Source organism: Tyto alba, unplaced genomic scaffold, assembly GCF_018691265.1.
Source record: "Tyto alba isolate M040663 unplaced genomic scaffold, T.alba_DEE_v4.0 Super-Scaffold_2, whole genome shotgun sequence".
Classification (NCBI taxonomy): domain Eukaryota; kingdom Metazoa; phylum Chordata; class Aves; order Strigiformes; family Tytonidae; genus Tyto; species Tyto alba.
Window position 1 is genome coordinate 50,422,575 of NW_024881282.1, and position 11,746 is coordinate 50,434,320.

The following is an 11,746-nucleotide window of genomic DNA, read 5'->3' on the forward strand; positions in this document are numbered from 1 at the left end:
GATTCTCATTTCTGGACAGTGGTCTGCCCTCCACCACAAACATAACTGCAACCTCATCATGTGTGAGACCAACAGGAGAAAGATTTAATTTCTGAGGCAGCCTCCATGCCAAACTGATCAAGGATCAAGCCCAAAGGCAACTTACTCATCAAGGTGGTTCAGAACAGGTAACTTTCAGTGATGGGTGAGAGAGAGCTTTGTCTTATCTTACTTGCATCCTTTGCCAGCTATGACCTACTTCTCCCCTCAGGGTACACAGAGACTCATTTACAAACTCAGTGAATGCCAAATCAGTGCAGTTACACTTCCCTTAATGCTGACATCATCTCACATCTGTTCTCTCATTCACTTAGACTAGCATTTATATTATCACTGGATCCACAAGACATGGTATAACTGGCATTGTAAGATGCCTACTGCTGCAGAACCAAGGTCTAGGAAAGTTTTATTTCTGTGCAATACCAGTGTGTAACCATTCCATCCTCAAGCAAAGCAGACTGAAGTGTTTGGCAAAAGAACTAACAGCAAAAAACCTAAAGAAAATTGAGAAGTATTAGTATTGAACACCAGCTTTACTCTTCTATCTACTATCTTCCCTTCATAAATATCAGCATCAAATTATTGTACACTTTTCATGGGAAAAGTTGTATGACAAGCACAAAAAAAAAATCATATGACTTAAAGGGTTAAGTTTTTACACAGTCATTATACAAATTTTGTACTGTTTGTACTGCTTTAGGCTGATATATTTTTAATTTGCCCAGAGCCTATCTTTACACACACATCTCCACACACACATTATCATATCTCCTGTAGAAAAAGATTATACTTTTATACAATAATGCAAAATATATTAGCATTTTTTTATCAAAAACATGTCCTTAAAATTACTTCATTACAACTACGTAAATTAATACTGCTGAAAGACAGTGCGTTCCAGATTAAACTAAATATTCATTTTACATAAGATTTTGGAAAGTTTTTAAAGAAAGGCTTTTAAATGATTTATGATATACATAATGCTTTAGGCTGTGTAATGAGGCAGTGTAGCAGAACATCTTAGTGAAACTATTACACACAAATGATATCTGGGGATGGGGACGACTGTTTTTGAATTATTCAAGGCCTTGAGCTGACAAACATTTGCACATGTGATTTCAGTGGAACCATTCCTGACACTAAAATTAAGTATCTGGATAAGTATTTGCAGGACTGGAGCCAAATCATACAATTGGGACCAAACTAAGAGCCCATTTGTTACCAATAAAATCTTAATTGGGAGTGGCTGATTATTATAGTTATCATTGTGGGGTAACACTACACTTCGGAATAATTGTTTTTTGCAGCAGTGACTAGCCATGAAAATAACACTTGTCCTTTCTGGGATGGACCTTAGTGCTGTGGCCACCTCCACCAAAACCCAAAGCTCATAGTTAAAAATTAGTAAAACACAGCAAAATAACGGAACTGGAAGATGATACAGAATGTGCTGTCTGAGCAAAAGCCTCATCAAGGTGGCGACATACTGTACCAGTTCCTGGGGATCTGCACTGCTATCCCATTTCATTCCTGCTTGGAGTTCCAGGTATTGCTGGTGCCTAGCATTATACTAGCTGGCTTGTGCTCTCTCAGCCTGAGTGATCACATCTCTGAGCAGCAGCTTAGAGGGGTCTTTTTCATCTGAATGGCAAAGACATTCCAGGATGGTATTTCTATTTGGGTGCTGCTTCTTTAATAGTTATTCCAAAGTCTCTAATTCAAAAATACCAAGCTGTTTTCCACAGGCTTTTAGAAAAAAAGCGTGCAACTTGGGACTAAAAACAGGGGTACCATACTGTCATATATGGTCAAAGCTGTCCTAGTTTTGTGCATTTTCAACCTCGATTCCAAGAGAGAGAAGAGGGTAGCACTCCTTCAACAAGTCACAGTAATGTAATTTCAGGCCCTACCCCTCCCCAACTTCATTTATTTCATTTATAATTCTCCAGGCATTGAATTTCTCACATCTGATCAGTCAAATTGTACAGAAGTTTCTCAGGTCTTCTCAGCAAGCAGTACAGAACATGTAGCATAAGGATTTGCCACATGAATTGCTAAATATCTGAGGAGTAAGCATGTTTTGATCACATCTCATTCTTTTTAAAGATGTTAGGGTATTTTCTTCTAACTGAAGTCTAAAGCTGTTTTGCTATGTCAAAACCACCACATCATGTTCTGCCATCAATCAGTTTACTTAGAGCCAAGGGAACCACACCTTATTTACCATGATTTTTACTGGGAAAAGAATCAGATCTGCTGGACAGTTCAAGGAAGGACGTCAGGGAAAATACCATAAAATTGTATTAATCAAGACCATTTAAATAACCAACAGAGAACTGAGAATGCAGTGCATGCAGATGAAATATTATCTTGGCCAACTAACAGAATAAAAGAAAGGTCTGGACTGCTGCAAAATTGGTAGCAATTTTAAGCACTTGAAAGACAAATGACATCAGAGAAAAGACTGGCTTAACAAGGGAGCACTTGAGGAAAGTCTAATCTCCACTGGCATGCTGACTGGGAAGGTCAGCCCAGTGCATGCGTTCTCAGCTGGAGTCAGGCTCCCTCTGCCCAGCCAATTGTCCCATGCACTTCAGATACCAAACCAAATTGAAGGTGCCTTCACCCTGCCAGCTCCTTATAGTCTACCAGCTTAAAGACAGCTTCCTTTTCCCTGTCAATTTATGCAGCATTTCCACAGAGCAAATGCTACAAAGGAGAGAAAGAGTGTGTGATTGCCTTTTTTTCCCCCTTCTGAGCAGCACAAGGCTCTTTAGGAAGCAGTGTAAAGAGCTATTTTTAGCACTGAATTCTCAAGTGGGAAGACTGACGTTCTGTTCTTAAATAATTTTTAATACAAATTTTTCACAAAGAAACTAACTTTGAGCTGACGTACTATTATTTTGAAATTCAAACCAAAACTCTTGAAAACTGGCAAACATGAACTTTACGTCGTTTGTTACTTCTTCAGTTTTTAGGTACCTCTAATTTATCTATGCATACATTTTACCTTTGCATACCTACTATTGCCATGAGTAGAGAGGAAATGCTCTGTTTTCTTTTCAAATGGGTGATTTAACACTAAATTCTAAATCCAGAAGCTGGATTCACCTTCATCCTCAACTGGAACAAGGCTCAGATTATTAACTGAAACCACATGGTGATCATTTAATTTATTTCAACTAGAAAGGCACAAAAATGGTTTATAAAGTTTGTAGCTGTGCGAAGAAGCACTTTCTAAGAAAAGGCAGACATTTTATTAACTACCTAACACCTAAATCTTGTCAAGGGATCTGGAAGTTGTAAGAGGCTTTATAAAGCTCAGTTCTTCATAGGAAGATACACTGCTGTTTGATCTCTTTGAAAAACTATGGCCATTCCCAAGATACCTTAGACAAAGACGCAGACAAGACCCACGTTTGCACTGTGAGATCAGAATAACTAAAACAGTGCAAATTTACCCCAAAGGGTTGGTCCTAATGGCTTTGGGTACTCCTGACACAGGAACAACTATGTTTCTTATTTCAGAAGTGTAGTTAATTTCTGGGAATATACTTTTTAACCTTCAAGAAGCAAATACTTTTTTCCTCCCAAATATTTTGTAGCGTTTTTTTTGTTTGGTTGGTTTTTTTCTGTTTAGTAGTCTTAAACACTTTTAGATACCCTACTGACTGATACCCTATATTTCATATACCCTATATACCTTTTGACTGTGCTCTACAGGAATATTTATCATCAAATACAAAATTATGGCAATGCATGAAGTAGAAGGTCAAAATTGATTAGTAGACCAATATGTTAGGAACCTTATAATATGCACTGATTTCTTCTTCACAGGTTTTACTGCAATACTATCAGTGTTATCATAGTTTTTAAAAATAATTTTTTCTTAATTATTTCTACGAAGAACTAAAATTACATGAGTGTTTCTCAAATGTTACTATGCATATTTACAATGTACTCAAAATTAAACTATTTTAATGCAAATAATACATATCCCAAAATAACTCATTAAGTAAACTCTAAGGTAAAAGGCAACATACATATGCTGCAATATTTATACTTTTATGCATGCATGTCTATGTCAATCTAAGATGGTAACATTATGAAAACATTCTACTTAATATTCCACTTAACATATTCCATGAAGCTTATCACCATCAATATTATCAACATCTAAACTGTTAGACAGCCCCAACATTTATAATAAATTTACTTCTCTGTGCTATCCAGGCACATAACAGACACCTTCAAAATCTTCAAGAGCTATCTTCCATACTAACATCACATTGAGATCCACCATACTAAATATTCTTGAACAAGAGTTGCCAGATTTTGCACTATTTTTTAATGACTAATTATTTAGAAGTAGGGCGAGCCTGTGGTTAAAGAATTGAGTTAGGATGAGGCATTCTGTCTTTAATTACTGGCTTTGTCATAAACTTTAACTTTGAGCAAATCCTTCTTTGCCTCAGTTTTCCACATTACAGTAAATGGTAACAATATTTCACTAACTCGGGGGCTTGATTTGAGAATTAATGAGGGTCCCATGTGCAAAAGACCTGTAGATCCTGGCTTCTTCTTTTCACTGTGTACTGATAGGAAAGTGACATGTTCTTAATTTGGAACAGAGACTCAGTGCTGCCCTTCATCAGCACATGGATTTCTCATTTATGTCAACAGGAATGGCATTAAATACACTGAATAGATTATTTAGCCTAAAAGTAAATGAAGAAAAAGGAATGGAACGAAACTCCCAGATTCTCCTTGTCTGCTCTTAAAAAGTCTAACTGATCATGGCAGCAGACACATAATAATAAATAAAAAGACTTATAGTGGGAGGCAAGAATTGCTTCCTGGGAATGTAAATGAGAATGGAGAAATGTGTAGCAGGTTCATCTGTAGACTGCTCTGCTTAGAGCTACTACTTAGCTTTGCTTCAAGAGCACCATCATAAAAAAACATGCAAAATTCAGTCACCATAACTTATTATGCTCTGAGCACGTTTCTCCCAACAGAAACCAAACCTTAATGGCCTCGGCATTTCAACTTTTCACATAATTTCCAGTGCACACCAAGAAAACATTTAACTTTTTTTTTTTTTTCTATGTGAGTGTCCAGATAATATAAAAATAGCAGAAATTTAGAAAAAAAAAAAAAAAAAAACAACTTTAAAAGCCCAAACTTAAAACAAGGTAGTACCACAGGCTGTTTTTCAGTCAGATATGCCTACTGTGTGAGAATAGAACAGACTAGAGAAGATGGACTTCTTTTCTGGAAAGAGATTTAATGTGAGCACACAGTCTTAATCTCCTGCTTTGGTCTGAATTAAAAATTGTCACAGCGCAAAAAGGCATTTCTGTTTTTCTGGGGAAAAAACAGAAAAAAAAAAAATCAACAAGGAGCATCTGGTTGGCCACAATCAAACTCAGGGAGGCAAACATCTCTATAGCAAGCAGGCATGTTTTAAAATTTGCCATTGCTTAGTCATCTACAGACAATGAGACTTGACAGTTCTTTATGGAAGGCAGGCAGGAGCTACAACTCTGCATAATTAATTAATCCAAGGATAACAGCCTGATAAATTTGGAAAAGGGTAAGAGTAGTTGCCTGTGTGTATGAACCAGTCTTTTATACTGTTATACTGTCTGTCTTTTATACTGTTAAACTGCCTGTATGCAGCCTTAGCCATTTAAAAGTCTGCCTGTCCAACAGTGGTGTTTTTTTACTTCAGGGTGTATGCTACTGAACAGCACAGAACTCTTGATGGGAGAAGGACATTCCCCTGCTGAAGGACCAGAGGATTTAAAATCAAAAGTGTGGACCAGATCACAATCCTACCGAGAAGCATGTTACTGGAGGTATATATCTTCAACAGCAGAAGGCCACAGCAGTGGTATTTTGATATCATCATGCATATTTATGTTCTCTTTTTCTTCATAAAACAGTCAAACAGTGAGTTCTCTAATGTCTTTATAGCTTTAGCATTCCTCCAAACAACCAGGAATTTAGGACATCTACTTCTTGACACAGGTTATGTACAGCTTAAGTACATCTTTATACCTTCGTTATCTTTCTGCTTATGACTTTCCAAAGCACCAGAAAACATTGCGTCTTGTGTATACCCAAACGCCTGACCTCCTACTTTTGAAACCAGTAGCAGACTTTGTATGTGTCTTGTATCTTTATTATGTACAGCCAAAGTTTTGCTCTACTGTAAGCGGTCAGTCAGTAACACTGGCTCCTGCCTCTTAGCATCACTAATAGCATTGACTTTGAAATGTTTATGGCAAAATAAGCTAAAACTGATCTTATTAAGATGAAATTTCAGATCTGTATTTACATGGATAATATTTAGAAAAGTCTTTTAGCTGCACATCCTCTTTCTAAACCAATGTCATTGTCATTAAACTAAGTTTTCTCCTAACACATACACAGTACTTAGATTTTATTGGTTGCACTTCATTTCTACCTTTCCGGCGTTGTCATGCCACTTCTAGTTTAGTTTCATTTACTTTCTCAGATGTGACATATGTTTTTTTATGTCCTTGGAAGTATGGTATTAACAGAGAAGTGAGTTCAGAATTATCACTTCAGTGCCCCAGACACACAATACTGTGAAAGCATCTTCACAGTAACCATAGTAGCAAGCATGTCAACAGCATGTCAAAATATACAGATGGACAATCGCGTTCAGAAACAGACATACCGTATGCTGGATATGGAGGATAAGCATTAAATTAACAAGCTACTGGACGTGCAACCGCAGAGCTATATGAAACCAGTAAGGAAGGAAATAAAGTAACACTTAGCGCACCAACATTTTCAACACACAAAACCAAGAGAGGCTAAACGATGGCCCTTCTGCCAAAAAGAAGGGAAGAAAGAAAAAGTTTCCCCACAATTCTGCGTGGTTTTTTGTCAATACGAAGTTCCTCGCCGTCCCTGTCCCTACCCGCTGCAATTCAGCGCGCCCGAGACGCGGAGGAGTTCCCAAGCACGGCCCGCCGGGGCTGCCCGGTAAGGCGGGTACTTGGAGGCAAGAGGGAGAGGGGAAGGCTCCGGCGGGGTCGGGAACGGCGGCACCTGCCCGCCGCGGCGGCAGCGAGGGGCCCAGCGCTGGCCGCCTCCCTGGGAGCTCGCTTTATTTATTGCCTTCCCTCAACCCGAGGGGGAGATCTGTTAAAGATTAAATCAGCAGCAACCGCAGTTCAAAGCCCTTCCCGGGAAGCAAAGGTGAAGATAACGTCCCGGCAGATCGAATCGAGTTTCTGCTGTTGCAATCGCTTTTAATTACCGTCTAAACGGCACATCACACGGCGATCCTCCAGGCGCCGGACCGGGCACCGAGATAGCGAGATACCTATAAACGCCTTTACAACCCGCCCGCTGATTAAAAAGCGATTAGAAACTTATTTGAAGTCGGGTGTTTTCTCCAGGCAGCGGCGCGGCCACGCACTGACCCCGCGCGGCTCCTGTCACCACCGGGGGCCGGCCCGGGCCCTCCCGCGGGGCCTCCCCGCCGCTGCCGCTCGCCAGTGCCGCCCCCTCCTCGACCCTCCCGCACCGGCCGCCCCCACTTACAGGTAGGAGGTGAAGACGCTGAGGTTGGCGGGCACGGCCGTGAGCCCCAGGTCAGAGCAGTCGGCGCGGAGGAGCATGCCCTCCTGCTCGCAGCGGCACGGCGCCGGGCAGCCCCTGGGGCGCTGCCCGCCGGCCCGCGCCCCCCGCCGCAGCCCCGGCAGGCAGAAGAGGAGGATGAGGAGGGCGCGGGCAGCGCGGGACGTCGCCATGAGGCCCGGGGTTTACCTAGAGCAGCGGGGCGGCCGCTCTCATACCCTGCCGTGCGGCGGGGGCGAAAGGCGGGCGCCCGTCTGGGCTCGGGGAGCTGCTGCTGCGGCCGCCGCCGCCGCCGCGCCGCTGTCTGTGGTAGCATCTCAGCTTACACGCTGCTTTAAAGCCCTGGAGCCGGCACTGCGCGCCCGCTGACGCCGCCCCAGCCTTGCCCGCCGTAGCGCGGCGGGCCCTGCCCGCGCCGCCGTACGAGCGGGCGGGGGCGGCCGCGGGCTCGGCGGGGGCGGCCGGGAGGCGGGAGGCGGGGGAGGCGGGGGGGGGGGGGGTCCTCCCGCCTCCCGGCCGCCCCCGCCGGGCCCGCGGCCGCCGCTCATCGGAGCTCCCCTCAGGGCAGTGATGTCCGCTCAGGGCGGTGATGTCCCCTCAGGGCAGTCACCGCGCGCGGTGGACGCTTCTGGAAGGCGACGAGGGACGGGGCGGTTGGGCAGCGCGTGCGGCGATGTCGCGTGGCAGAACCTTCTTTACCCCCCCCCCCCCCTTCCCCAAAACGCCCCCCCAAATTTCATTTGAAATCAGAGCGTCGGTTTGGAGGGGGGTGGGGTGGGCGGGAAGGGGGGACACGACGGTTGGGGAGGCAGGATTATGGTCCTGAGGCAGTGGGGTCAGTGGGGGGGTGTTGACCCTGGGGTGGTGGGACAAAGGTTTGGGTGCTTCTCAGGGCGGGAACGGAGGTCTAACCCCGGCCTTAATTACGGTCAGGAAAAGCTGCTCGTCGGGGCGCGGTCCCAGCTGCAGGCTGAGCAGTGTGGTCCCAGACAAGCGATGGGGATCCACTCACTCCTCTCGCTCCCACTTAAATCACAGGCTTGCCGACAGGCAGCAGTTTTCTAAGGGAGCCCGGCTGCCAAGGGAAACTGACTTTGCAGCAAGGCTGCTGTGACAGCTCTTGAGATGACCCTCACCCAGCTGCTTCTCCATGGTTTCCCAAGCTCCTCAGGTTGTGTGGAAAGTGGCCTTTGTGCTACTCTTCTGTGACTGAGTATGACGAAACCATTGGTGAGGGAAAGGTGAGGATGGCAGTTTTCTTAAATCTTTTTTTCCCTCCAAATAAGTTTTAAGTGCGGACAAAGTTGACTACAGGCACCAGACTTGAGATGAGCTACTGGTTTAATAAGACAGTCCCAGCCCAATTCCTGTTTAGACTGGTGACTGAATTGTTGGTCAGGCTCCTCGGTATGCATTGGAGACCATTAGTTAAAGGTTTTTTTGCTACACTGTCTTCGAATCTACAATTAAGTCTGAAATACGAGCCTAATGAAAAGGCCAGCAAAATACATGCTTTTATATTCTACCCAGTTTATAATCCCTGTTCTCACCTCTGGACCATTATTTGATGTAATCTGAGCTGCAGAAGGATCTTGTACTAGAGCTCAAGTGCTTTATTTAAAAATAATAAAGGGATCTGCTGACTGTCTGGTTAGACAAACCAGAATGTTTTGTAAATCTAGGCCTATGGGGCTGCTGGGAAGCTTTTCCCCAGCGTCACCTTGTCCCAAACTAATCAAAACAGTGGTTAAAAACGTAGATTGTCCAGAAGAAAGGAAAAAAAAAATTGCAGGAAGAGTTTTCATTATGAACCATAATACCTGACCAGGAGACCTGTTCCCCCCAAACCTCTAGCTGTTTCTCTACCCATGTTCAGTATCACTGTGAAGAAGCAATATTTTTGCTACTGAATGTCATGGTTTTTGGAAGTTGTGCACTGTGATGAATAGGTACATGATAATGTTTTGATAAATTGTGAATATCTTACTTTCTTCTAGGGTGAAATAGTTTCTGTTAGGCATCTGTACTGTGTGATACTGCAGTCCTTAACATGCACTGCCAAAAGACATCAGAATAGTTATAGTTAGCAAATAAGTAAATATTTTTTATAACTGTAGTGAAATAGTATTTATATAACCTGAGGCTATGTTACACATATTCTGTTTGTTCTAGAAAGCAAAGTGTATACTGTTTGTTCATTTTCTGTTGAGGATTTATCAGCTTGCATAAGATATCTGAAGTTAGACATAGATTAATTAGTAGTGAGGGTTTAACTGTAAAAGACCTCCTTTGAATGTTGTTTGTTTTGCATGAATACATTTGTTCAGCTAGTGACTTTGAAATATTTAATGTGCTTCTATTCAATTTTACTTTAAGATTTTTTGAAAGAAAAGGAGCTTGAAGATTAAAAGAAGGATTTGATAGGAATAGATATGGTTAATCCCTACCTTTGTACATTTAAATTAGGCTGTACAGTTATTTCCTTTTTATGTTTCTCATAGGCCTCTGGTTTTCCATAAAGGGAAAAGGAAAAAACATCTGTCGGTTTGGTAACATCTCTGGGAGGTGCTGTTACTGTTCCAAAAAGCCATTGGGACAGTAAGATTTCCTGCAGGTTCTGACATCTCAGCATAATTTCCTGGTCACTTGGAGTGACATCCATGGTACAGCCATCAGTGGTCTTCGGCTTTCATCAAGATAGTAAACAAATCCCTTAGGGATCTCAGCAGAGTGCTCTCTTGAATCTCTTCCTGTCTTCCTGATACTCAGGCAAAAAACTCTGTCTTCTGAATGTGGTATATAATGTGATGATACTCCATCTTAAGGTTTATTAGCATAAAAGATGTTTTAATGGAATGTTACGTAAGAATAAACAAAAGGATATTGTGTGTTATATATTGTTAGCAGACAAAAAGCATACCAATTCATGTGTCAAGAAAGTGCAGCAGATAGATATATATTTAACATGCATCTTTTAGATCGTTACAGCCTGACAGATTTTAGACTTCATATGAAATCTGATTTTAAAATATAGGACTGTAAAAATAAAATTTGATATCCAAGATATTCACTGCAATTTCTCTTTTGTAAGCTTGAACTGGGTTAATTGATTTAAAAACTGTGGCTAAAGCGTTTAACAATGGAAATCTATGCTTAATCCCGAAATGATCAGTTGTCCAAGCCAAAATGGAATTTAAAGCAGAAATGTTAACAGATCCTGCACTAGCAAAGGTAGCAGCTTGTGCTTAAATATTAAGGCAAGCCCAATACATTGCCAAAGTAAAAAGCACAGCAGCAAAGGACAAGGTAGTTTACAGTTGAATGTAGCATGTTTTTCCCATTCCTGTCTGTGGGTGAAAGGCGGGTTCCTAGAAGGCAGTACAACTGTGTGGTTAGGCTGCGGAGAAAATAAAGTCATTGTGCAGGGTGGGATTTCTTTTTCTGTCCATTGGGAGAAGAAATTCTTCATTGGATGTGCTGAAGTGGTTACACTGAAAGGGCTCATTAGGCAAGTGTGAAGCTCCTCCAGCCCTTAGGTTGTGCTACTGTCGAGCAGTACTGCAACTGCCCAGTGGTCTGTGCAGAAGGATTCTTTCCTCTTTGCAGGACATTTGATTTGCTCTTTTATTCTGGCTAGCCCTGGAGAATGGTGCATGTCTTTTTTTTTTTTTTTTTTTTTTTTTTTTTTTTTTATCACTATATAGGGTTTTTATCACTGTATGGTTTTTATCACTATATAGGGTATAGGGTATTATTTATCACTATATAGGGTATTTATCACTATATAGGATTTTTATACATACAGCAGAAGGCTCTTTATGTAATGTGTTCATTTCATTCCATATTTACCTATCAGTATACGTTCACATTCATTTGAAACATGTATCTGTCATTTTAAACATTATGATATCTGTCATATCTGGATTTTAAACAAACACATGTATGTACATCACTTTATTAAGCCATGCAATGTTCTTCAGACCAAGGCAGATAGCACCTTTTCTGTTTTTCACAGTAATAAATGCTGGTACCCGAAATGTAGAATGGTTAGGGCAGAGTCACTCCTAGAACCAGAAAGAAATACAGG

General features: G+C 41.9%; 1 protein-coding gene across 1 annotated transcript in view; it reads right to left on the minus strand.

Annotated features, from left to right (window-relative positions):
• LGR5 (leucine rich repeat containing G protein-coupled receptor 5) overlaps positions 1–7,986 on the minus strand; it is a 93,897-nt gene extending 85,911 nt beyond the window's left edge. Inside the window, exon 1 of the mRNA XM_032999957.2 lies at positions 7,624–7,986. Within this exon, the coding sequence (XP_032855848.2) occupies positions 7,624–7,832 (209 nt within the window). The 5' untranslated portion in view covers positions 7,833–7,986. The remainder of the gene's footprint in view (positions 1–7,623) is intronic.
• Positions 7,987–11,746: the final 3,760 nt, after the last annotated feature.